The sequence below is a fragment of the Python bivittatus genome, unplaced genomic scaffold, assembly GCF_059951505.1.
Source record: "Python bivittatus isolate LINGU-HERP-01145 unplaced genomic scaffold, Pbiv_v1 ctg000160_np1212, whole genome shotgun sequence".
Lineage (NCBI taxonomy): Eukaryota > Metazoa > Chordata > Lepidosauria > Squamata > Pythonidae > Python > Python bivittatus.
Window position 1 is genome coordinate 2,071,005 of NW_028277076.1, and position 25,370 is coordinate 2,096,374.

At 47.4% G+C, this 25,370-nt stretch overlaps 3 protein-coding genes across 5 annotated transcripts in view; 1 reads left to right on the forward strand and 2 right to left on the reverse strand.

Annotated features, from left to right (window-relative positions):
- The window catches only part of EEIG1 (estrogen-induced osteoclastogenesis regulator 1), a 32,963-nt gene extending 25,684 nt beyond the window's left edge, over positions 1 to 7,279 (reverse strand). The window contains exons 1-2 of the mRNA XM_025167408.2: positions 7,205 to 7,279; positions 3,571 to 4,271 (exon numbers count right to left, since the gene is read on the reverse strand). Coding sequence (XP_025023176.1) covers positions 3,571 to 3,716 — 146 coding nt within the window. The 5' untranslated portion in view covers positions 3,717 to 4,271; positions 7,205 to 7,279. The remainder of the gene's footprint in view (positions 1 to 3,570; positions 4,272 to 7,204) is intronic.
- A 4,534-nt stretch (positions 7,280 to 11,813) lies between these two features.
- Positions 11,814 to 18,190, reverse strand: NAIF1 (nuclear apoptosis inducing factor 1). 3 transcript variants are annotated; one of them, XM_088146926.1, is made up of 3 exons: positions 17,821 to 18,190; positions 15,787 to 16,362; positions 11,814 to 13,599 (listed from the first exon to the last, which is right to left on the reverse strand). In XM_088146926.1, exons 2-3 carry the CDS (start codon positions 16,298 to 16,300, stop codon positions 13,130 to 13,132), a joined length of 984 nt encoding a protein of 327 aa, XP_088003052.1. In that variant the 5' UTR covers positions 16,301 to 16,362; positions 17,821 to 18,190; the 3' UTR covers positions 11,814 to 13,129. The 3 variants fall into 3 exon arrangements, with proteins under 3 accessions (XP_088003052.1, XP_007429474.1, XP_007429475.1); XM_007429412.3 differs by having other exon boundaries at positions 17,812 to 18,189; XM_007429413.4 differs by lacking the exon at positions 17,821 to 18,190 and adding an exon at positions 16,820 to 17,720.
- A 438-nt stretch (positions 18,191 to 18,628) lies between these two features.
- SLC25A25 (solute carrier family 25 member 25) overlaps positions 18,629 to 25,370 on the forward strand; it is a 28,131-nt gene continuing 21,389 nt past the window's right edge. The window contains exon 1 of the mRNA XM_088146927.1: positions 18,629 to 18,929. Coding sequence (XP_088003053.1) covers positions 18,651 to 18,929 — 279 coding nt within the window. The 5' untranslated portion in view covers positions 18,629 to 18,650. The remainder of the gene's footprint in view (positions 18,930 to 25,370) is intronic.

The window sequence follows — 25,370 nt, forward strand, 5'->3', positions numbered from 1 at the left end:
TTCATGCCACAACTAGAACATACATAGAACAGCCAGTTGCCTTCATGACACTGGGCCAAGAGTAATAAAAATTCCTAGTCATCAACTTCTTCATTCTATTGTACCAAAACCCTTCTATTTCCCCAGTAAGCCAGAGGACACCAAGAGGAATAGATTACTATCTTTGTAACATCAGGGTTGTCTTGCCCGGGGGGTTTCCTTCAGAGAAGAAACATCTTGCTCACTCCCCAAAAGAGAAGTCCTAGTGTCTAAATAAGGATGTTGCACCCAGCTGTTTTTTGCCTTCCTAAGCAGGTCAGGGCTTTAACACAAATTCATGCTTCTCTACATCAAAGAGAAAGTATATATTCAAAGGGGGTTAATGTAGCTTATTCACTTCCCTTGTGACATTTCTTTCCTGATTTTTGCATGTCGACATGTCCTACCAGAAGGACGTCCATGAGAATGACGCAAGAAATAGCTGCACAAACAGCTGCAAAAGCCTTTAGACCAGTGACTCTTAAACTGTTTGACCCAATTACCTCTTTTCCCTGTCTTGAAGAATGTTATTACCTTCACAAAAAAACCTAGACTGTTGTTTTACGGAAGTGTCTTGAAAGTGGCAGTCCCAAACTGGATCCTCAACTTACCAACAAGCAATTACAAATTGCTCCATTACCCCCAAGAGATGCCCAAATTATCCTCAGCTGAAGAAGCACAGCCTTAGACTTAGCTTTGGTTAACACACCACACAGAACTGTGGTCTGTTTGACCATGATTTACAGATTAGGCAGCTTATCAAACTGCATAAACAAGAGCTAACAGACTTAGCATGCAACCATTTTATTGGTTGAATGAAATCAATAAATGACTAAAACTGACTTCCTTAGATGCCTTTAACGTTATCCTAACCTGGCAGAGCATATGCGCAAGACACACACACACACACACACACACACTGAAATACACCCTCCATTCTTCTAAAATAGCCAGATTTTTTTTCCAGTCTAAATTAAAGAGTTAATTTAAAATCTAAATTAAACAAATGTCGTATTTATTTTAATCTCATAAACTGACTGCAAATTTCTTAAGGAAAGGAATCCTGAATCCTGATCATTATCACTGATCAAGTGGAATGACAGCCAGGTAATGTTCTTGGATAATTTTATTATAGCCAAGCTTGCTGTGAGCAGAGCACAATGGTGCTCCAGTTTCAACATTCCGCAGGTCCTTGGGACAAACATGGAAGCAAATGAAGCCATGAAGGTATCACCCACTCGTCAGCATGTGAGAAGAGCTGCTTTCCTCAATACAAGGGCTTTCAGACCAGATACAGAACAATAAGCAGCCCATGTAAATAACAGGCTGCAGTGAACCCAGGACAATACTAAATTTCTCACAGATCTTGCCTCCTGGAACCAGGAAACAACTTTAGCTGCTGGAAACAACTCTGACTGCAGGGGAAAGAAAGCCTTTCGAAACCTAGAAAAAATCCAGATGCCAACACTTCCAGCAGGATGCAAAGCAGCACGTTTCTGAGACTTCGTAACCCGCTGGAAGTCATCGGAGGAGTCAAAATCTTTGCCGGGATGTTGCAAATTCCTGACAACTTCTAAATCTTTGCGATGTTGGGGCAAGCAGCTCCCTTTTAAAAAGTCTGCACCTGGGAGGCTACATCCAGAGGAGAAATGTCTACAGTTTCATTGCCTCTGCTCATGGGTCCTGCTGATGCCCACCCAAGAGGACAATGAGAAGAGAATGGGAAATGGTGGTCTATCGACAGTTTGAACATGACGTCTGAAGCCAACGTGAGCTGCACTGGCAAGAGGAACATCTCACCGACAACATGCTGCAGAGTTTAGCTGAAAGGGAACAAGTTTCCATATGTTTTCACTTGGAGTAGGCTACCCATGGGTGGGTGAGCAGCCCCTCTCTCCCTGCCAGGTTTCCAGTTTGCCTGTTTACAGAAAACCAAGACAGAAAAATGCATGTGTGCATTTGGCTTGAATTAGAGGCTGTTTCCTTGCTGGAGCACATCTGTAATCTGCAATAATAAACTGCTGTAACCACGGCTGAGCATCCATCAGGGGGAGGGGGGAAGAGAGACAGCAGCTACAGATGTTAGCAGGCATATGCCATACAGGCATAGGCAAACTCCAAAATACGACTTCTGGAGCGACCAAACCTGGAACGTAAAACTCAGTGGCCGAGAGATGTGGAATACACCAACTTTCTCCCATCACCTAATGGCTGTCTGGATTTCTGTAGCCTATAGCTGGCGTTCTAGGCAATCCCGTATCCTAAATCAAATTCAGAACACACAGCATTACTTGCAAGCTAATGGCTGGCTAACCGAGGTACGCGGGGATCCCTTCCTTCCTGGGTTCAGATTCCTTCGATAAATTGCCTTTATCCAAACCGAGACTGGTGAAACAGGAAGCAAGGGTTAGTTGAGGAGCACCAAGGTAGTCAAACACTGAAAGGGCACCATATGTTGCAGAAAAAATATAGGATTCTGGACAGCACTGACATCTTTTTTCATTTCCAATATCAGCCGAAGCTGAACCTTTAGCCTTGCCAATTAAGTTTGCTCCGGTGCCTGTAGGGAAATACAAAGAGCAAAGGCGCATCGAACGAGAGAAAAGGTTTCGGTTCCTGCCCAACAACCGTCTTGCTTTGGTATTTAAAAAAAAAACACACACACCTTCTCTGCCAAAAGCATGGCAAAGGCAAGTCGGGGATTGTTTTGGAATTTGTGTGTGTGCACAGCGCTAGGCAATAATCAACATGCACACAGTGGACAACAAAAGCAACATTTGATTAGCAGTTACCGAGAGAGGGAGGGCAGTTCCCGGTTTGTGAAGGGCAAACTAGTCTGCAAATTAAGGTGGAGAACAATACCCCCAAGCAGAGCACCCTCTGGAAAGACATCCATGCAATGCGTTGCTGAAGCACTTGGGCCTATTAATGTGTTTAAAGGCCCCCGAGAGAGGGAGAGCGACAGCAAGACAGAGAAACGCACAGCACAGAAACGTCGCAGCGCTTAAGGGTTCGTCTCCAGGCCACTGCAAAACTTGGAAGGGAGAAAACTCCAAGGAGGCAGGGAGAGACAACCCAGAATCCTTTCCAAGTCTTGAATACCCCACTATATATCCAAATACAAGCTCAGTGGATCAATAAACGGCCAAGGAAAGGAAGGAGGAGGTACATGGGTCTATTCCCTTTTATTTATAGATTCTTGGAAAGAAAAAAAAATCTAGAGATCGCCTACATCATATTATGCCCATAATATGCCATTCGCAGTTCCTGGAGATGGTGCTTGATTGAAGAAAGGACAGGGGGAAGGCTGACCCCACACACTGGCTATGCTCACACAATGCGCTAAGATGGAAGGTGGGTGATCCGTCTGGATCCCCTCCTGGAGGGAAGGCGGGCACCAACCCCCCAACTCTTGACTGAGCTCTGTCGATAAGATGTAGATCTGTCAGTCTAAAAGAATAGTCTATCATTCTTGATCCCTGTCCTAGAGATCAAATAAGGAAGGGAGAGGGGCAAAAGGATACCCCCCCCCAAAAAACCCTTCTGACTTACCTAGACGATAAAGTGACAAAGTCGCCTCCATCCAACAGCCGAATTTTGCAGAACAGCACGCCGTTCACGAAAGGAACCGCCGTCAGCTCCTCCAAGGTGAAACTGATCTGAAACTTGAATTTCTTTTTCTTCATCAAGAAAGCCATGGGCAGATTGCAGCGAGGTGAAACGAATAGTATTTAAAAAAAAAAAAAAAAAAGGCTAGAAACGGATCTTTTTTTTAAAAAAAGGAAAAGAAAAAGAAAGAGTGACCCGCTCTAAATACAAAGCGGCTTGCCAAGGTGGTGCCACCAAAGAACGCTCTCTCCCCAGCCTTGCCAACGCAAGGTTGAAAAACAGGGCAGAGACTTCAACTCAGATGGAGCGGCAGCTTGAAATGAAAATTTCTCTTTCTTTGGTGGTCTGACCTGGCTATCGGATCAGGTAACGCCGAGCCCAGGTAAGCAAGAGTGCCAATTCCAGGTAGGGAAGAGAGCAAGTCAAGTCTTTGGTTCATCTCCAAGGGAGGAAAAACAGAAGGGGGGGGAATCGGAAGCCCCGGACCTGCGGGAGCTGGCTGATCAGAGGTGACAGGAACCGGTTCCTCTGGAGACCACCCTCGAAGGCATGGCAGGTTGGCTTCTCAGCGAGTGCCAGCCCCGGCCTAAGTCTCCTCCCCTTGTGCAAAACTTCCGTAGTCGCTTCCGTAGACTTCTTTCAGCCTAGGGAAAGGAATGAGGAGGTTGTCAATCTCAGCTCCTCCCTCTGTTTTTTTCCCCCCCAACTGCCCACCTAATTATAGATCAATCCAACTTTCTTCCCCTCCTGTCTGAGAAAAAATAGGCTCATGATTAGCGGTGCCTCTATCAGCAACTGTCATTGCAACCTGTTCCATTTCTTCCCCGTGCCACGTATGGTGATCAAAAGGCATTTTCTTGCAAACGGCTCCAGAAAATCACGGGGTTAATTCCCACACACACGTCTCTCCTCATTTCTTTTACACCAACTCACACTTCATCAGTAGCAACAACCACATATACACAATCCAATTTGATATAAATGCACCTACACAAGCCTAAATGTGTGTGTGTACATACATATACATTCCTTCTAACTTTCCAGCCTTTTCAACCAGCCACCTTGAAAACTTTCTCCAAGAAGAAGAATGCAAAGAGATAATTCACTCAAGGGGTTTACAAAAGTTAAACCTTATTCCCAACTTTGTCCTGCCTTATATGGGGATACAAACTTCTGGATTGGATCGCCCAGTTCATTCTGTGGAGCATGAAAGGCTAGTAACAGATTGCCTATGTGCAGTTCACTGCAAAAGCACACGCTGATTAGAAGTTATTGATTTCAAGAACTTTACCCTATTTTGCAACTTGAGAAGCTGCTAACCGTTTTTCTGCCGTTTACCCACACTTACTCCCTGGAGGAATGCTTCTAAAGTTCAGCATTGCAAGTTCAAGGTGATCTTCAGGAGAAAACTTGGCTGTCTGACTGCGCTGCTCAGATCTGAGATACGCCACCTCTCCAGGTAGTGCAAACGTCATGCTAGACCAGCTTCTACCCCGTGGAAAACAACAGCCTTCTTCTACCCTTCACCATTCTGGAAGGTTGAGGTCCCTCAATCACTCGTCCAACCAAACCATCCTTAGCTTGCCCTCAACCCCCCAATGCACCACGTTCCCATCGATCTGCTAATCCCATGGATCTAGGTCCATCCAATGTCCCCATCACCGCCTCCGTTCTGAGACTGAACAGAGGATTGACTTTCTCCTTGGTTTCAAGGCCCACCTACTCCATCACAGAGGGCTGGAGCTTAACAAGATGGATTCTGAGAGTCATAGCGTGACAGGTCTCAGCCTCGTCAATTCTCAAGGGGGTAGATGATGCTGTTTATCGTGCACTGCAACACTAACATTTAACCCAATGTGACTTTAAGGGTTACACGTCTTAGAGGCTCTAGCAAGGTTTTCAAACCACACAGGATTTAGATAGGCTGTTCGATGCACACACCGCCATGGTTTGTCCACTGCGCTAAGTAAAAACAGTAGTATGCTTCCTGGCGCAGTGGGATGAACCCAGAATTGTGGTTTATTCAGTTAAAGAATCGATGGCGTAACACAGGATGGGAACTCAGTCTCCTCTTAAATTAAATACCAATAGTCTGAAGCTGGAAGACAAGCCATAGGTGGGGGAATAAAGTCCTCTCTTCCTGATGTTCTTACACCCTAGTCTCTGTTGGTCTGGTGTGGTGGGATTTGAGCAAATAATGGGAGACTTCATGGGGGTCTCCCAATTCAGACGCGCACGTAACCAATCAGTGCAGAGGAAGAATCAGTGAAAACAGATCAAGTATGACTTAACACTGAAAGGCACCCTCGTTATTCATTCCTGCTTCCTAAAGTTGGTTGGATTAAGGTTTTTTTTTTTTAAGGGAAAACAAGTAGGTCATATAAGACTCAAGACAGCTCACTCTTCATACCTCTTGTTTGCAGACCCTGAGAAAGAGGATAAAACCCCAAACGTTCAGGGACAACTTCTGATTTATAACCAGGTCCATGCGCAACCGGGCTCTGCTCCACTTTTACTACAGGCCGAAACACCACCTTTAAGACAGGTATCAGCAGAGAAGCAACCGGGGTTGCGCCGCGATCCCTGAGAAATAAATCCTGCTGTATTCAGAGGGTTTATTCCCGGATTAGCGGGTGTGGTATTATTGCAACCTTAAATCTTCAACGCGCTAAGAAATAAGTTTCCTTGGCGCTCGCGGGACGGATTTCCAAACATTCAGGGGATTGCACAATTAAACCTGTAACAGTAAACACAAGAACTAGCAACACCTTAAAGCCCAACGCCGTATATGGGCAACAACGAACTCTTTAACACGCAATCCCAAGCCAAGCACCTTCAACCCCACCGGTTTCCACAGGAGAAGCGCCTTTAATGCAAAGAGATAGGAAAAGTTTTTTTTTTTAATTTTAATTCGGAGACACCTGTGTGCAGGTGGACCCAGCCACGAGACGCAGCAGACAGACACACTTGTTGGACCCGGGCTGGCCCCTCCATCGTGGCTTGTTTCAACGATGGCTTGTGCATAAGCCACGATGAGCGAGCCCGCTCATCACGGCGGGCCACAAGGGGCTCCGATAAACTTCTGAGAGCCCCGGGCGGCGACAGCAACCGGGAACGGTCCTCTGGGGCCGGGGAGGGTCGCCCGGGCGCGCGTGTGAATGCGCCGCCAGCTGGGGATGCCACCCGGGCGCGGCGCCCCGGAACTTTGCACGGGGGAGCCCGGCCCAAACGGGGGCGCCTTCTGCACCGATGCACGCACGTGGGCATTTTTTGCACGCTCTGCACCCCTCGGCATGGGGGGCAAGTCGCCCCCCTCCAGCCCCTCCCCATGAAGGCTTGCAAAGGGGTCTCTCCAACCCCCTCCCTGGATTGCTCCCCTTGCAGCCCCCCTTGGCCCCCTCCCAGGTCCATTTTAGGGTCTCAGCTCCCTTAATTGCACCCCCTCCCCAAATCCCCCCAAGGGGAGAGGTGCCCTTCTCCCCCATAGCCGCATCTTCCTCTCCTGTCCCTCTTCCAATGCACCTAATGGGGGGGGCAGGCAGTCCCCCCACCCACCCTTGGGGAGGGTCTCTCCTACCTCCGCGGCCGCTCCAGACCTCCTCTGTTAGCTGGGCTTGCCAGCGCTACGCCAACTGCGCCCGCTACGCCGCTCGCGTAAGGGGGAAGAAGGGGGCGGGGAGACGGTTCCGAAGGGCGGTTCCAAAGCCGCAGACGCTCGAGGCCGATTGGGTAGACTCGAATTAAAAAAAAAAAAAGGGGGTGGGAAGGTTCTCGCCTCTCTATTGGCTCTGCGTGACCACGACGGCGGAAGGAGGATCGGCCATTGGAGGAGGAGCGACGTCACTCATGAAAGAAGAAAAAAGAGCTCCGCCCTCTGCACTGAATTTAAACTATACAAGGGGAGATGGAACGCTTGTCTTCTTCTGCAACCTGGCGCCCTCAGGAAGGTTAAACTCCCACGCCCGTCGTCCCCGGTCATCGTGGGATTAGATTTGGCATCTCTGTGGGGCACGGGGATGGGGATGCAAAGGTTGCTAGCTGAGTGGGATGGGAGGTGCCGAGGGCTGGGGTGATGGGAATTGTAGTCCAACAAATCTAGAGGGGAACAAGGAAAGGAAGATGGCTTTGTGTAGAGGATGATGGGGTTTATGATGAATCCTATCTGCTATGCACCATGTTTGGGAAGGCTGCTGCATCAGCATGATGGCGAATTGCAGGTTGGGAAAGTCATGTTTTTATCAACATGTCATGAGTTTGGGGCAAGTCTCAGCAGTGAGATAGAAAAGTACTCAAAATGAAATAAATTGTCCAGCATCCTGTTTTCCAGAGTGGCCAACCAGATGTTCCTCAGAGGCCCACCCAGCTGTTTCCTCTCCCCATCACCTTTCCTCTGAAATCGGAAGTTCGATGGCAGGATGCGTTTCCAATGTGCTGCACCACGGGGGATTCAGTCATGGTTTATCAAATAAAACCACAACTGGCTACATTTGCACAGCCCAGAGAGCCATAAACCATGGTTTGCCACCTACGATGGCTGGGTTCACTCAACAAAATGAGCCAAAAGGCAACCTGCCCCTTGGCTTGGTGCAGTGTGAGAACATATGCTGGCTGCCACAAGCTTAAAATTATGAGCACTATGGAGGGTCTAAGAATAAAACCCCTTTTGTAGAGTCTTCTCCTCAGTGGAAAAAGGAATACATTTTTCCAGCTATTAATACCAGGATGGAAAATGTCTTGTGATTCAGTCTTCTTAACTTCCCCTTTGGACTTCCCATGTGTTTATGCCAACAGATTATACATGTTGTAAAGTTTATTGGGACTATAAATCCTACTATTCTCATGCCTATTTATTCAACGGCTTTCATCAGAAATCTTTTGTTTCTTCAGAGGCTGTTTTATAATTAATTGGACTACAAGACTGATATTATAAATCAGTAGACTTGTGCTAAGTCACAAACAATAGTTGGCATAGCTTACTTGCTCATAGCTTAAATCATTAGGAGGGTTCATTCAACATACTAAACCATAAACCTTGGTTTATGACCCATACTTGCTAGAATCAAATGCAGAGAGACCACAGTTTGGGTTAGACACTGATTAACAAGCAAGCGACATCATGACAAAGCATGACTGTATAATTCCCAATCACAATACATAGCCTCTGTGACTCTCTTGGTTAAAGACTTTTGGCTCTTGTATGTATGAAGCAATAGGTGGGTGAACTGCAGTTTGTTAAGTCAACCACAATGGATGGGTTTCTACAGGATGCAAAGCCAGACCGAAGGCACCGCACCTCTTAGCACTATTTGTGAACCCAACCAGTGTTTGCACAGTGGAAGGGTGGGGATGACTTTAGGATTCCTCAAAGACCCCTCTCGTGGATTTGCTTCCCGTTTGCTTACTAATCCTCTAGTGAAGCTGTTGGGGTTCTGTGATTTTCTGTCTGCATGGCAATTGTGGCTTCTTCAACACACTATGGTTAATGATCTCCTAGCTTAGTACGATGTGAAGTTGACTGTTCCAACCCAGAGAAAATCAGCTTCCCACCATGATTGCTGTCTGGACGCTCAACAACTAGATCGTGCTCTGTCGTCTTCTGAAGTATGATGGTTATGGACCAGATGGCTGTTTTGCTACCCTTCCAGCTTACCACTTGATTCAAAGGCTCAGCTGGGTTTGTAGAGTGGCCTGGCCTGCCAACTACTAGCTTGACCTGCTTCCTCTCTCTCTCTCTCTCTCCCCTCTAAAGAACCCAGATGCTTTTATTCAGTTGAGGGTGTGGGGTGATCCCTTTTTGAAGCCTGACCATGCATGTTGGTCTGACTCAGAATCCCTGCCTGCCAGGAAACCATCTTGTCCCAGGGAGCTTTCAGCTGATAAGATGCCAACTGGACATTTTGGGCCATTAACCAACAAAGGTAGGCTTGGCTGGTGGCCATGAAATGTAATAGCACTTAATTGGCCTTGAGGGTTGTTATTACTTCCTGGTCTTTCTATTCTTACCAGCAAAAATGTCTCTGCAGCAGGAAGCAATGGAGAAAGGGCTGGGAAGGTTAAGCATTAGAGGGTTTTTTCCCCTTTCTTGCAGTAGAAGCAATTCTGCTATTTTTCTGGGACCCCAGAAAGCTGTGGGCCTCCTGTTACAGGAGATGGTTTCACATTTCTCCATCTGGGGAAGTGTTGGGCTTCCACTCCCTGATGGTTGAGACAGCTGGGGGGGGGGGGGAACATGGGCCTTACTATCCTCCACAAAGGTAAAGTAAGGCACGCATGATAGAAAAAGGGGACATTTTTCTAAGGAAAAACATTTATAGTACATGTTTATATTTTGTTATGCAATCTATTGTTTGGGTTAGGTTTCAAAAAGGTACTTAGCTCCAATGACGTAGGATGCCTATTATGAGATGAGAATTATGAGTTGAGGGCACAGTGTATTATTCAAACCTAGCAAATTTTGATTTATTTAATCAACCACTGTTAAACAAACCAAGACCGATGCTAGGCATGAATCCAATTTGTTATTCTGGGCAGTTCTCTTGCTTCTGAGTAACTTGCCCTGCCATGCTGGTTAGGGTTTTTTCTCTGCTCCCCTGTTTGGATCTTAAAGTCATGAGTGGGTGAAAGTAAGTTGTTTTCAAGCCTGTGGGGAACTCAGATGGACTGAATGGTGAATCCCAAGAGGGAATGTTTTGAACAATGAGTAAGAAGAAGCCAATTCTCTTGGAGAATTCTTCCCAGTTATGTAGAAAAACCAGAATTTCTTTTGTTTTAAAAAAACCATTGTTTATTAAGACAACCACCTTATGTTGTCTTAATGTAAATACCACAGAAGCAGGAGGGGCAATGATCACACTTTCAGCTGGTTCACAGAAGTCCAAACTGGTTTGTTCAGTTCTGGTTGCCTAGCAGTATTGGTTAATGTGTCTAGCTAAGAATGGGGAGAACAGGTTAACATCCTCATGCATCCTGACACATAACGCTAGGCCCAAAGCTGTGGTTTGCAAATCATAAAGGCTGGATCCACACACCACACAAATTATATTGTGGTTAGCATTCAGTGTGTGAACTCAGCCTGAGCAGTTGTGAGAATAAAACAGGCGGATGCAGGGGACATGGCTACCTGAACTCCTTAGAGGAAGTGTGAGGGTTGCAAAAAATGCACACTATAAGCTTTAGTAGAGAAATGTTTCATACCTCTTTTGAGCAAAGGTTCCTTCTGGAAAGACTCCAGAGATATGGCTGAGAACGATCAAGTGCTGCCTATCAAGCCGTGGTTAGCCAATGTCAGCCCCATGGGGCATTTTCGCGAACCAGAATGGCGGCCACGCATGTTTATTCTGTGTGCGTGTCAACAAGCTTTGGGGTCAATGGCATGTTCTGCCACGCGTCTGCTAAAGGAACAAAAAGCAGCAGTGTGAGCACCGAGCATTTGAATCGAGGAGGTTTTCTCAGTCCTTCCGCAGTTTCACAATTGGGATTGTCGTTCTCTCGATTGGGTTGAGACATGTCCCACTACAAGTCATGTCCTTGCTAGTTGGAAGCTCTGAGCTGGGGGTAGTCTTCTGCTAGCGGCACAGTTTACTTATTGACTTTTTAGACTTTTTCCCTGAGGCGCTCCGCACTACGAAGGAGGTTAGGCACAGCGGTAAGCGGTGGAGAGCTACCTGGCACAGGCTATCAAGTGAAGTGGGGTTGAAGCTTGCTTTCCCCAACCCTCGGATGGCACCACTTATAAACTAAGCATACGCTGTTACAAGGTTAGGGGATAGTACACCGTGCCACGAAGCTGGAAAAGAAAGCCAGGCTCTGTGAATGGCCAAATTCTGACACTGTAGATGGGTATCTCTTTTATATTCTTGCAGAACATGGTAATCATAATATAGCTAGGTAGGAGAGAAAGCCCTGTTTGGGACATCATAAATCTCAAGCAAGGCACAAAACCAGCTCCTTGTGCCAGGGTTTCATCTAATTATTTTAGGAGAGAGTTTACCAACCCAAAAATGATTTATTTTTTTTTAATTAGGCTTCTTTTGCTCGTTTGGCCCACGTGAGAATAAAAGAACCAGAAGTATGAGCACAGCCTCCACTTGATTCAAGTGATTATCCATCATTCTGACACTGCAGTATTCATTTATCACAGTGTGTTGCTGATTGTTGAAGGAAGATCTCAATTAACGCCTTTTAGATTTATTTTAGGGGGGAGCCCCAGGGCTTTACATCTACATTATCCTGGTTTTTAAACAAGGAAATGTGGGAGTATTCCGCCCCCTGCAGGTAGCAGAAACACCAGGAAACTTTCACATTGGGACTGGACTGTTTGTCCTTCAAATCTAAGTTATTGGAACAGAGTCTTTCCTATCGCTCATTCCATTTTTTAAAACTTCAGACACTGGGGAGAAGAACCCTCTGTACGTAAAACATTAACCGCAATCTATAAACTCAATTCTTTTTGCTCTGCTCCTTGTGGAATGGGGTTGGGTGATAAGAAGAGCGCAACAGGAGGTACCCCGATCTAGATTGTGCAATGAACATCCATCAAGTACAAGTGTGCGGCTGAGTAGCTATGTTGCATTAAGCCAGAATATGCTTTCCTTGTCTTGTGGCTTAGTGTGTTGTGTGAACTTCAGCCATTGCACCTCATTCAATAAACTAGGGTTCAACATCTCATTGCTCGCCAGGTGCGACTGCTACCTCGAAGGCTGTACCAGGCCTCTGCAGCTGACCAGGATGTGTCCTGGGAGAGCACCTGGGGAATAGTAATGGCACAGCATTACTAACAAAGCACCTGCAATGTTTAAGGCATCTGTTTTGCATCCTTAAACTCCGACAATTGAAAAAAAGGGGCCCTTGCTCACTCTGGTGCCCCTAAAATGGGAGATTCCTTTTTTGCATCCCTGGCTTAGAAACAAAGAGAGGACTAAAGCAGTCTGCTCTCCACCTCTCCCATCTTAGTATTGGCGTTACAGCATTAGTGTGGTGTGTGAATGCTTAGAAACCTCATTCTGGGATCGACACATCTCAAGTCACAAAATTCAAGAATCTCTGTATCTGCAAAAGTTAATAGTTTCTTTGTCATCTCTAGCCCAGCCTTTCTCAACCTGGCCTCCTTTCCCTGGGCTGAGACTCCAGTTCCAATATTTCCCTAGCCAGAGCATCACCACTCTCTCTCCTAACCTGAATCCTGAAAATAGCAACTCTTTGACTGATTAAAAAAAAAAAAGAGAGTAAAGGGTGCTTTCTGTTTATATAAAAATCTATTCGTCAATCTTTTTCTTTAAAATCCAACATTAAGTTATGGTGTACACCTAGCAAAGTCCGTCCAAGAAACCGCGCAGAGTTAAACAATTAAAAAAGAAGGATGTGAGGGAGGCTGGCAGTAATCCAAAGTGTGCTTTCGGCTTCTAAACAAAGGCATTGAACCAGTTGGCTGGCAAGAAACAGGGCACCCGTCGCCCCTTCCTGGGCCAAGCCTGTGTTTAGAAGACGTCTCTCTTTCCACATTTCATTGCATGATGCCGTCCTGTCCGTTCTGAGTCGCTTGGCTTGGGTCTGCTGTCCCTGAAGGCGCAGGGGTGTTGCTCTGCAAAAACCGTCGGAAGTCCTTAATCACGGGGTGCAGGATCTGGATGAGAGTGTTCAGAGCGGCCTGCGTTCCTTCCATGGCTTGGGCCTGGCGTTCCTGCGCGCAGGCCTGCACTTCCTGGGAGCGGCGGATCTTCTGCAACAGGTCGTTCTGCTGCTCGAGGTGCTGGGCGATTTCTTTCACGTGCAGGTTGGTTACCCGCTGCTCCTGCAGCAGCTTGGCCGAGTTCAGAGCAATCCGGTTTTTCAGTTCTTGGGGTTTTGCTGAAACTTCAGCCTGCTGGGCTATCACCTCTAAGGGGGCTTCGGTGGTGACTGTGGTGGGGGCTTCGGTTGTACAGTACTCCACGACCCCCTCGTCCAAACTGTGGTACGTCATCTCTGCTGGAACTAAGAAAAGGAGGAAAGCTTTCTGAGAACCAAAATGTCCAAACACTGCCCTTTAACCAAGGGTTCCCAAGATGGTTTACAGAATCTGGGGGAGATGGGTGGCATACAAAATTAATAAACATTAAATCTGGGAATTAAAGCATTCTAAAAATCAAGTTTACAACCTTCATAAATAAAGGTTTGCAAAGACAGTAGCTGGGCTCACAGAACACATGGAGCAACATAATTTCCCACCCTGTAATAATCTTTGTTATTTTAAAGTCGTTTTACCCTAGGTGACAAATTAGACTGAAACAGCAAAAGATGTATTCATCAGACAGGCGCAGGGCGCGATCATAAAAAGTGAGGTGGTCTTTCATCAGCCTGCTACAAACAGTCTGTTTGGTTTCAATGTTATTTATAAGCCTTGCTGTATATTTATAAGTTTCTATGACATGTTAGAATAAGTGGGAGGTAAGCTGAACTGTCAGCTATTTGATTGCTGGTAATCCATGGTGGATGACATGTATTGTGTGAACCCGGCCAACTGGGGCTAAGTCAGCTGCTACTTCCCCCTCTCTGGTGCCTTCTGCACGTGTTCACAGCTGGTGTGAAGGAAAGAAAGGAAGAGGACTGAGGAGGCAGCTTGAGGTACTCCATACAGCAAATTATGTGGGAGGAGGAAAAATATGTTTCCCGGCTGCTTCAGAATCCAACCTGATCAGTTAGTTGCCAGTGGTAACCCAGCACCAAGCAACTGGCAGTGAATCTGCCAAGGTTTCTCATTCCTGGCAGCTTAACAATACTGAGGAAAAGGCTCCCCACCCCCCAATTAAACTGCCAAAATGGATACAGGAGAGAGAGTAGGGGAGCAGAGCAAAGGGACAGACCAGCCTATGATGCACCGGCTCCAGTTCTGATCCTAACAAAACATTCCAGGACCGAGTGGGTGTTCCCGCCCCACGGTTCTCTGTCTGTTCCTCCTGAGTCACCAGTTTGTATCTGGCTCATGATGCCCATAAGAAACTCAGGCCTGCCCACTCTGGCTGTAGAATGCAAAAGCTTCGGAAATGTACACGAATATAGTGTTTCTTTTCTATGGCTGGGAAGGAGCAAAAACCTGGGTAAAAATGGAGGAGGGCAGCCTTGAGTTGTCGAGAAAAGGAGGAGCTGGCATGGAAGCAAACCCTTGAGCAAACGAATGGCTTGGGTGGTGGTGTTTGATCAAGGAGAGCTACGCCGGTGATTCATACGTCTCATGATGCAAGGATGCAGGAGCCTCCTATTTTTTCATTAAGACTTTGAAAAGAATGACATTGTGTACCTAGCACTGTCAATGCTCCATAAATACGTGATGAGCGTACAGTCTAACATCTGATAAATTGGCAATAGAGGGTGGCGAAAAGGGGCTGACGGAAGCGCGGTGGAGAGATGCTTGCTTAGCAACACGAACTTATTTACTGATTAACCAACGTGAGGCCTATCGCTTGACTGATAAGAACTTAACACATTAATGACATTAATAGAGAAAGCCCACAGATGGAGGTTTCCTGAGAAATTAGAGCTACTTTGTTTACCAGGGCAAGATTTTTCAAGGACAGGAGTCTCAAAATGTGCCTTGGTTTTTGGGCAGAAGGAGAAGAGGGGAAAAAAATCTTTCGCAAGGGAGGGGGTGAGTCAAGAAGACAGCAGGTACAGAATGCTTTCTTCAGATGTCTCGGGGGCCACCAGGGATGAGAAATAATTTAATTCCCCAGGAGGCCATCAGAAAGAAAACAACAATCCACAGCTACTTCATGGGCAAGATTTATGGAAGCAGCGAGCGGAGGTGAGCCAGGAGGAGACGGAAAACGCATTTCCTTGGTTTTTTTTTGATATCCACCCCCCTCCTTTTTTTTTTTGTGGCTTGTCTTCATTTCTTTCCTCCTCTATGGCAGGCAAGGACAAAATGAGCTTGCCAGAGCTCTGAATGGACTGCGAGCAGCAGGCTGGTGGAATCGATCCGAGGCAGTCAGGCATGACCTTAAAGGTACAGGTTACTTGCTGCTGCCAAGCCCATTGCGCTGGTTTCCGGGCAAACTTTGCTTCTCAACATTCTAGACAAGGTGCTGGGCGCGCATCTTGTTCAAAGATGGGAAAACGAATTCCGTCCGTCTGAACGGTTCGGACGGATGTGGGCTGCGCCAGAGGGAAGGAAGAACTACTTACTCTGCGTAAGGGTGACTGTGGTGGCTGCAGCTGTAATGGGTATTTCCGACGTATGGGCCCCAGGACAGCCTCCAGCGGGCAAGCTGATGATGGTGGCTTCTCCCAGCAGGTTACAGATGCGTTGCTGCATGGGGGTGAGTATCACCGGGGCAGCGGAAGCCCCCGTGGGGTCTTCTTCAGCCTCCTGGCCCTCTCCACCTCCATCCTGGCCTTCGCCACCACCCTCTACCGTGGCTCTTACTTGTGCCACCTTGCGCCGTACCTCCGTCTTGAGGTCTGACCACTTTTTCTTCACTTCGGGCAGCTCCCGGCGGCACGTCGCCACAGCGTTCACCCGTCGCAAGATGTTGTGCCAAGCGGCGGCCTTGACAGTCAGCGGCACGCCGGCGTTGAAATGGTTGATCAGCAGGTGCTTGCTCTGCTCGAGCTCCTCCACGATGATCTCCACTTCCCGTTCCGAGAAGTTCATCTTCCGCTTTTTAGCTGGCGGGGCCGGAGGGGATGACATGGCCATGGGAGGATCCGAGGACGAAGACAAGCCAGATCAGGGGTCTTGAGACAGCCTGGGGACTAAACCTGGGAAAAGAAGAGAATCATGTTGAAAAACAGGACCCGGGACCAATTCTGGAGCAAGCCACCCGGGTTTTGGAAGGAAGAAGAGACACTGTGTTATGCAAGAATATCTTCTGAGAGGGTGAATGGGTGGGGGGATGCAAAATTCAGCCGGAGGGCTGATAAACAGAGCCAGCTCTGTAGCAAAGTATTTATAAAGCTGCAGGAATGAAGATACAATGGCACAACCTAGGCAGGAAGATCATATAGGTTGGTTAATGTTGAGGACAAGTTCGCTCTCAGGGTTAGTGTGAAAAAGCTTTCCAAAATACAGAAAACAAGGGGGAAGAGGAGTGGCGTTTTGGGACCCGCAAAGAGGAGGAAGGAATCAGAAGGGTGGACAGAACAGCAAATACAAGGAGTGTGTCATGACTCCTAGGAGCTCCAAGGCCATTTAGGCTGCCCTTTTGTACAAACTTACCTAGGAGAACATCTCATTTAGTATTTCTGGACTCGAATTCCAGAAATCAGTTTGTGCGAAAAGGGGAGCTGGGAACGGGAATGGGATCATGCTTTGGAATCGGTCCGTCTGTGGAGCAGATGGGAAAATGTCCTCCCAGCAGAGTATCGGGGGTCTCTGAAGGGGCCAGAGGGAAAAATCCCACACAACTGCCGTGACCCCTTCAGTTACATTTCCGGGGGGGCGGGGGGGCAAGGAAAGGAAAGGAAAGGAATGGCAATCATTTTCAATGTCAGTCCTTTCTGAAGGATAAAAAAGGAAGAGATTCTCTAGTTATAGATCTGTAAATTCGATTTCAATGGGGGGGGTGTCCGTTAAAGGATCCAATATCCACGTAATGAATATGAATTCATTTTCCATCTAACTTCTGAGGAAGGAAGGCAGGCAGGCAGGCAGGCAGGCGGGCAGGGAAAAGAAGCCTCAATAATTTTAATTTTTTGGGTAGGGGGGAAGAATAGAAAATAGAAGGTATGGGGGCTTCAGTTGCAGGCATAAATGGGGGGGGAAGAAAGGAATTCATATCGTATCCATTTCATGCGTTCCTTTTCAGTCTAATTTCTGAGGAAAGAAAGAGAAGCCTCAATTATGATAATATTAATTTTTTGGGGGGGAAGAATAGAAAATCGAAGGTATTGGTGGCTTCCATTTCAAGGATGAATTTGGGGGGGGGGGAGAAGGGAATTCATATCATTTCGGCAGAAAGGAACTGAAAAGCTAATTATAATTTATAAATGCTTCTCCCCCTCCCCCCAAAAAGAGGAAGAAGGGGGGCCATGGGGGAATTATAGGGGGGCTCAGAGAGGGGGCTTCAGGCTTCGGGCCTAGTGGGAGAGAAGCCCCTCGGCCTGAGGACTGGGCCCCCCTCCCGCCCCCCGCCGGCCATTTCGCGGGCCCTCCGCTCTCCCCCCCGTCCCCTTTCCCTGGAGGCGAAGAAAGGTACGCAAATTGCGTACCCCAACTACCCGGCGACACCCGCCCCGCAGAGAGTCTCTACTTTGCGGCAGTGGCGTAATGGCTTCCAGAATCGGCCCCCTCTTGCCCCTTCTTCTCATTGGCGCAGGTCGTTGCCCATTAGGGGTCAGAGCCCGCCTCCGCTCCCCAGCCTCGCGCGAGTCGCGGCTATTGGCTCGTTTGGGCTCGGAGCGCCGTGGCCTGGAGCCGATTGGCTGAGCGTGCTTGGCCCGCCTTATGGGACGCGCGCGGGCCTGCCAGGAGCGATTGGACCGCCGTGTTGTCCGTCAAGCGAGAGTGGTTTTTGCTTTGTTTTGTTTCGTTTTTTGTTTGGCCCCAGTCCCGCCTTTCCTCCAACGCGGTGCCTATGGAAGGTTAGGCGCCGACCGTGGTTCCTTTATTCGGATTGGTGTTCTTCTATCGGCCAATAGGGGGCCCTTTGGTACCACCTCCAATCGCTGCCGGCCGTCGCGCCTTCCAGCCAATGAACTCCCAAAAGGAAAAGCGGTGGCCGCGTCGCAACCCGCCCTCCCCTTGACGTCAGGCCCCGCAGCAAAGCCGCTCCCAATACGTAATACGGGCGGCGTGGGGGGGAGAGGGGGAAAGTAGGCACGTGCTTCCGCCCTCCCTTCCCTTCCCCTCGTCCTCGCGAGTTTTCCTCCGCCCCGCCCCCTCCCTTTGGATTGGCTAAGCGGGGACCAGCCCCGAGAGGAAGCGGCGCCGCGGCCAATCGGCGGGCGGTGCGCCGGCCGGGGGCGGGACGGGGCGACAGAAAGGCTGGTTCCGCTCGGCGCGCGGCCAGTTCCGTTGAGAGGCGGGGCTTGCGCGGTGTGTGGCGGTTATGCCGGCCGGCGCGCGGCGTTCGCTGGCGTCCCCGGCGGTGGTGAACGGCGTTCTTTGCCAGTGCGGCGGGGTCCCCTCCCCGGCCGCCGCCGCCTCCCCAGGCGGCCCGATCCCCGCGGCCGGCGAGAGCGCCTCCCCGTCCCTGGCGGAGCACGAGCGGCGCCTGTACCGCCTCTTCGTCCAGCTCGACGTCAACCGCGACGGCGCCCTCTGCGTCCACGACCTGGCCGTCGGCCTGGAGCGGCTCGGGCTCCACCGCTCCGAGCGGGACCTGCGGGTGAGTTCGCCCCCCGGCCCTGCGCCCCGCCTCTCTTGCGGCAGCCCCGGCCCTGCGCCCGTCCGCACGTGCGCGGCAACACGCGTGTCGGCGTCGGCGGGGCCCCCTGCTCGAGCCCCCGACCCAGGCTGGCGATTGCGGTTCCTCCCTGGGCGGGCCCCTTTCAGCCTGCTTGTGATGTCGCTGTTTCTCTTCCAAAATTAACCTGGTTTGTTGGCCTTGGCTGCTCCGCGAGCATGAGAATCGCCGTTGTTCTCAGCGGGGTGGTGTCGTGGATGGTTGTTCTGTTCGCTCCTGTTGAGCTGATCTGGGCTCCTGCAGAAAGAGCCTGCAAATATTAAACTGTCGGTAGGTTGCTCTTGAACGGTTCTAACTCTAGTACAGGTAGTCCTCATTTACCGACCACAACAGGGACTATCAGCGCGGTCGTTAAGCGCAACGTCACGTGGCCGTGACTTGCGACTTTGGCCGGTTTCCCCACTGACTTTGCTTGTCGAAGCTGTCTGTGAAAGTGGCAAATGGCGATCGCGGGACTGTGGGACGCTGCAACTGTCATAAATGCGTGCCGGTTGCCAAGCACCTGAATCGCGATCACGTGACCGCGGGGATGCTGTGACGGCTGCAACTTTGAGGACCGTTGTAAGTCTAATTTTTCAGTGCTGTTGTAACTTCGAGTGGTCGGTAAGTGAGGACTACCTGTTGGTCCTATAGACATAACAGGGGACGTCCAAAATGTTGTTTTTCTGAGTTTAGAGAACAGCCATGGAAAGAAAGAAACGGCCATTTGGCAGCGGATGCAGGGAATTGCATCCCCCTGCAAGGATGCCCTGCATCCCGTTTCTGAACCTGTGAATTTACTGACAACTTGATTGCCTTCTTCCTCTTCCTGTGTGATAGAAAAGGCAGCCTAGGATGTAAGATGGGAATGCCCAGTTGACCTTTCTTGAAATTGACCAGATCTGTGTCAGTGTCACAGAGGTGCTGTCTCAGGATTTGCATGGAGGTGAATGTGAGCCAGGTGTGGGTAGACACACACAGAAGAGACAAGGAGAGTTTTAAAGCTGTGTTGACAAAAACGGCAGGGCATTTTAAGTGCGTGTATGAATGAGGGAACCTGATGCATGATTTCTTTGTGTAAAGTATGACACGGGGTTATATGTTTGGGGAAAAAAACCCTAACTGCCCCGATAGCTTCTGTGAAAAAGCCACTTTGCCCGCATGTATGAAGAAGACGCTCACACATATTAATGCCATGTGTATGTTGCAGTGTAAGTGCTTAGCAAAATTGAAATCTGGTTTGAACAAAACAAATCTATCCCCTTTTCCAGGTTTTGTGCATCAGAAATTAAATTGTGTGTCCTTTTTTTCTTCATTGTATGCTTTCCAAATTGGAGAATGTTGTTATAGGTCAAATCCTGTTTGAAATTGAGCTGCAGGCACCACAGGTGTGCTGTTAGAGTAGCTATGCTTGAAGGCTCTTTGGCATAGCACCTGTAAGGTAGCTGTCCTGGTTGGCGTTGTGTGACTAATCTGTCAGGCCAGTGTATCTTTCAGAAGATGGTCTCCTTTGTCAGAGTTCTCCTTAAAATCCATCTCTTTTGTTAGAGACTTTGGCTTAGTTTCATAGTTCCTATTTCTTAACTCACACCCTCTGTACACGTGATAGGCTATGAGGTCAGCTCACAGAAGGAATGGGAGTGTGGAAAGCATCTCAGAAGGAATTGTCCCTGGTTCTCTGGAAAGTAAAGGTGAGGGATGTGCTTTCAGACTTGCAAGATCTTTGGAGTCCTTGGGGTTCTCTGAGCTTGGTTGTTTTCTTGCAAACATTTTGTTACCTGGCTAGGTAACATCTTCAGTGCTAGAATGGAATGGAATTTGGATAACAAAATGTTTGCAAGAAAACAACCAAGCTCAGAGAACCCCAAGGACTCCACAGTTCAACCCTGAGCTACACATATTCACTTTTGTTGGTTGCAAGATCTTGTAATCTTACAATGAAGGTAGTGTTAGTATTCATGGTTTTGGTTTCTCATCTGGACTACCTTGAAGGGCTGACGGTACATTTACTTCTATTTATAGCTTGCACTGTCCCTTCCTTTATTTATTTGTTGATGATATGATATTAATTTATTTTTCCACCCTCAAAGTGTAGATTGTAAAGTCCCTTGAGACATGTACCTTGACCTACATTGGCTACTCCAGAAAGTACACGTACGTTGGTGGTGCTATGTAAACAACCATCTATCTGGCTGGCTTTCTGCCTTCTTCCTCATGATCCGATTCATAATCAGTTAAGTTTAGGCTAATGCAAAGAAAAGCTGATAGCAAACCTTTTTCATCGTGAGCTTCCAAGCTACATAAAGCTGGACTTAGAAAGATCCGAATTTTTTTTGGAATAGACTGGCAACCATTGTTCATCAAGTTACAGTCATCATGAACGAGGTTTGTGGTTCATGCAGTGCACTGTCTTTTGCAAAATTTGCCAGGTAGATGTTTGGTCCCTTCTGAGATTAACAAATTTCAGCTGTAGGGAATACTCATTTTGAGAGAATACCCTAAAACATAAACTGCCCTTGTGGGTCTGTGGGAGACAGTCCAGAAGAAGTTGTTATGAATCTAATTGTAGTTGTGGGTGAAAGAGCGAAGCCCATCTGGAAAAACAATAGAATAGTATGGTCAAGCTGGTTTTATGGATGGAAGGAGATGAAGGTACAAGCCAGTCAGGAAAGAGCAGAATAGAGATGTTGAATAACCTGCAGGACCCTTGAAGGCCTTTTTGGGGGCAGGAAGAGGTACTGGTGCACACTTAGTGGATGATCTGTGTGAAATATTTGTGCAAGGAAATACGGTTAAGTAAGCACGTTTCTAGTACCGTATGTAAATAAATGTTCAATTTCATCATTCCCTTTGTTTGCTCTAGTTTGATATGACTGCTTTGGCACCTGATAGTCATTAAAAATCTTGCCTCTGTTAGCTTCCAGTGGTCTCCGCTCTTGTCAGACAGGCTACATTTGTCCTCTGTTATTGGTTTTGGGCATATGATCCTAGGTTTTGTGCTGTTGACGTTCATGTTGACTTATCAGATGCCAGTGCCAGGTGGAGTCCTCACTGTCATGGATGAACACGGTCCATATTTCTTTGCCAATGCAATCAGGAAGTAAGGCACAATTCCAGAGAATCCCAACTTATCTTTGGGAACAGCAAGTGAGTCCATGCTTTCCAGTCGCTCACTTTTGGCTCCTTCCAGCCTATAATAATCAGAAACTCACCCCAGTTTAGCTTTGCAGTTAAGCCAGGATTTCCAGCTAGTTGCTCTACTGACAAGCTAGAATTGGATTGCTGGTTGTATTGGATGTAACAAGCCAAGAATCTTCATTTGTAATGCCAGTTTTTCTTTGGCTATTGTGTGTAAAATCTACACATGATTTACTTGAAAATTGTGCTAGTGATGGACTAGATTGAAATGGGGAATGCTTTGGGAGAGATCTCCATCTGAGCATGTAATATATTCTGGAATGTGGTGAGTAATAAGCCTGCTGATTTTTTTCCCCCCCACGAACTCAATCTTTATGTATTTTGTTGCGGTCCTGGCTGGTTTATAAAAAGAATAAAGTAGTTAAAATAGTACAAAAATAAAACAGCCTCCCTTGCAAGTGAAACAGAAGCAAGTCTTGGGGAAATTTATATTTAGGCTTGACTGCCCTCTGATTCTGTGCCAAACCGCTGCTTTGCCATGAGTACTTGATTTTCATTCCTGACTGACAGCTGCTGCTTCCTCTTCTGTAAATGCTGGAGTGGCTGCTGAGAGCAGCTTAAGACCGTAGTGATGTGCTGTAGCGCAGATAATGTAATTCTTGGTACCAGGGATATTTAATCTTTCGGGAGCCCAGGATGACATGCCTTACTTGGCTTCAAATACTGTTTGGATATTTGAGATCTGATGTGTCTGGCTTTGTCCAAACTCAAGCAGTGATTTCTTATGTGTTCCACTTCTTTCCTTAAAATGTCCTTGCGTTGATTTCATATCATTTGCAGAGGACAAGCACTATCAGGGAAATACTTCAATTTATAGCAGGCCTAGGGAGCTCCATGTTGCCGATCTTAAGGTCCTGGCATTCCTTTCCATTGGCCAGACAGATTTAGCTATTAGGAGTTCTAGTTCAGCAAGATTTGAAGGCCTCAGTTTCCCTACTTGTGAGCTGTAGGGAGGATGGATAGAAAATTGCGTGGTTAATCTGGAGCGTTGATGTTAAATTGCAACACAAAATCTACATTGCTCTCCTTGTGCTTTGGGAATCCAAATGAGTTATATGCTTGCAACTGCATTCTGGCAGTGAAAGTTTGTGTTAGCTATATGTAAGGGCAGTGCTAATTTTTTGTAAGCTTTATTAAAAATGTACGCAGTTGAGCCAAATCAGTCCCTGAAATTGATCTGGTAATTCACCAGGTCTTTCCAACACGAAGCTTCTGCTAGTTTGTCATGTGAATGCTATTTAGACTGCCTGGGATCCATCATTCATGTTGCAAATGCCTCTTTGTGTTTTTCTTTCACAGTAATCAAACTCTGGTATAAAGAGATCAAAGTTAGCACAGCATGGAAAACCGCTTTCTGTTTCTGCATTTATAGCCATAAAGTCTGCTGTGAACCTCTTGGTGTTGCTAAGTTCGTTCTTGCAGATGTACCTGGAAACGTGTCACTTCCATCTCAGTGGCGTCCTTTTTGTAGCATGTCATGCTTTCATCCCCCCCTTGTTCATCTCCCCTCATCTGGCTTTTCATCTTTTCTCTCACCGAGCTGACAGATCCTCTCCTCCTTCCCTCCTCGTGTCTAGATTCCAGCATCTGAGTTCTGCTACTTCTTCTCATCTGTTCAAAGGAGGGAGACCAGTTCATTCTCGCCACAACTGCAATGACTGGTGTGTATCAGGAAGTCCCGCCTGGAATCTTGGACTGCTCAGAATTCTTTGGAATTATTTTCATTTTGCGTACAAGCAGTTGTTAGAGCTGGATAGTAGGTGGCAGTCGGATAGAGAAACACGGGAGACAGTACTTTGAATGCTGTATTCCATCTTTTAGTTATAAATCTGGTTCCTGTGTGTTTCTTACTTTGGAATATTGTGTGTCCTTTGGTGAAATGTCTGAATATTTCGCAATTATGTCAATGACTGTTTCCTCAACTGTCTGCAACTCTGTGCTGGTCACGAGTTGTGTTTTATTTTTGGTCATCAGCTTCAACCTTCATTTTTCTTGGCAGCTTATTATAGCAACTGGGCTGTTTCCAGAATTGTCTAGACATGCCGGAGAATATAGAGGAACTAGATTTTGTACTGTGACTATCATGTACCCAGAGAACCACTTGGAAAATCTCCTGTTTCATTCAATTGCAGGCTCTTCCAGTACACTCCAAAACACAGTCTTTTCTCACTGTCAGCTGGTGGTACAATGCATCTTGAAGAGGTTGAAGTAGTTCTGACGTACCTGTTCTAATCCGCTCGTTTTGTTTTACTCAGACACCTGTGAAACCCTTGTTTTAAGGATAAGCTCATAACCTGGATGTATCCCTTTTAGGGCAATGTGTTTATTATGAGAGAGCCTGACGCTCTTACTCCGAGTCACTTGGAGGACATATCTCGAGGACTTTCTTTGAGGTAGTTGGTTTTTGTGGGGAAATGGGGAAAGCCCATTTTCAACCTGTTGCTTTTGAATGATAAGGCCTTAACCACCTTGGAAGCAGGTTAATTTGGAGGACTACTCTACGTTCTTGAATGGGTTCCTGTTGGTGCTAAACATAGCAGTAGTGTTGAGAGGACCACTTCTTCTGGATCTGCTGACCACCTCGTGCAACAAATTCCTCACGAACATTGGGACAGCATCCACTGGGAAGTGAAAGCTTCTTTTTTCATTCCTTTCCTTTTCCTGCTTTTAGTTCCCTGTCCTTAAGTTATTTGTTATAATTTTTATTCCTTTTCCTTCTGTTTGTGTATCCCTGTGTGATACTTTAACCATTTTGATGTTTGTATGAAAAGCGATACGTGCCTGTTGTTGATGAACAAAGCATACATGATAATGAATGCCGTTCTAAGGGAAGGGTGTGTTCTGGAGGACAAGGTGATAAAGCAGAACGCTTGCGAGGGAGGCATTGCCATTTTAGAAAGCACCCCAGTGGCTTGCCCAGCTTTTCTACTAACTGGAACAGATGTATCACAGAGAGGCCAGGCACATTTTGTGTTGTATTTGCTTTGCCTGATGGCAGTTCTTCAGGAACACATGGAGGCCTAGGATTTCTTTCTCCCCACCTCCACCATATCTGTGCGACTGAAATGATTTGGGTCATTCTGCCATCTTCCTCTGCTCCCTTTGGGGCACAGGGCTGGAATTTCCATGTTGAGTCCAAAAACCACTTCAGATCTCCGATGTTCTCTCTCCCCGCATTCAGGGAGG

Excerpts from the sequence above, each read along its gene's own strand:
- NAIF1 (XM_088146926.1), bottom strand. The coding sequence starts at position 16,300 with ATGGCCATGTCATCCCCTCCGGCCCCGCCAGCTAAAAAGCGGAAGATG. Across the intron at positions 13,600-15,786 it reads CACAGTCACCCTTACGCAGA|TTCCAGCAGAGATGACGTAC; the intron begins GTAAGTAGTTCT and ends TCCTTTTCTTAG.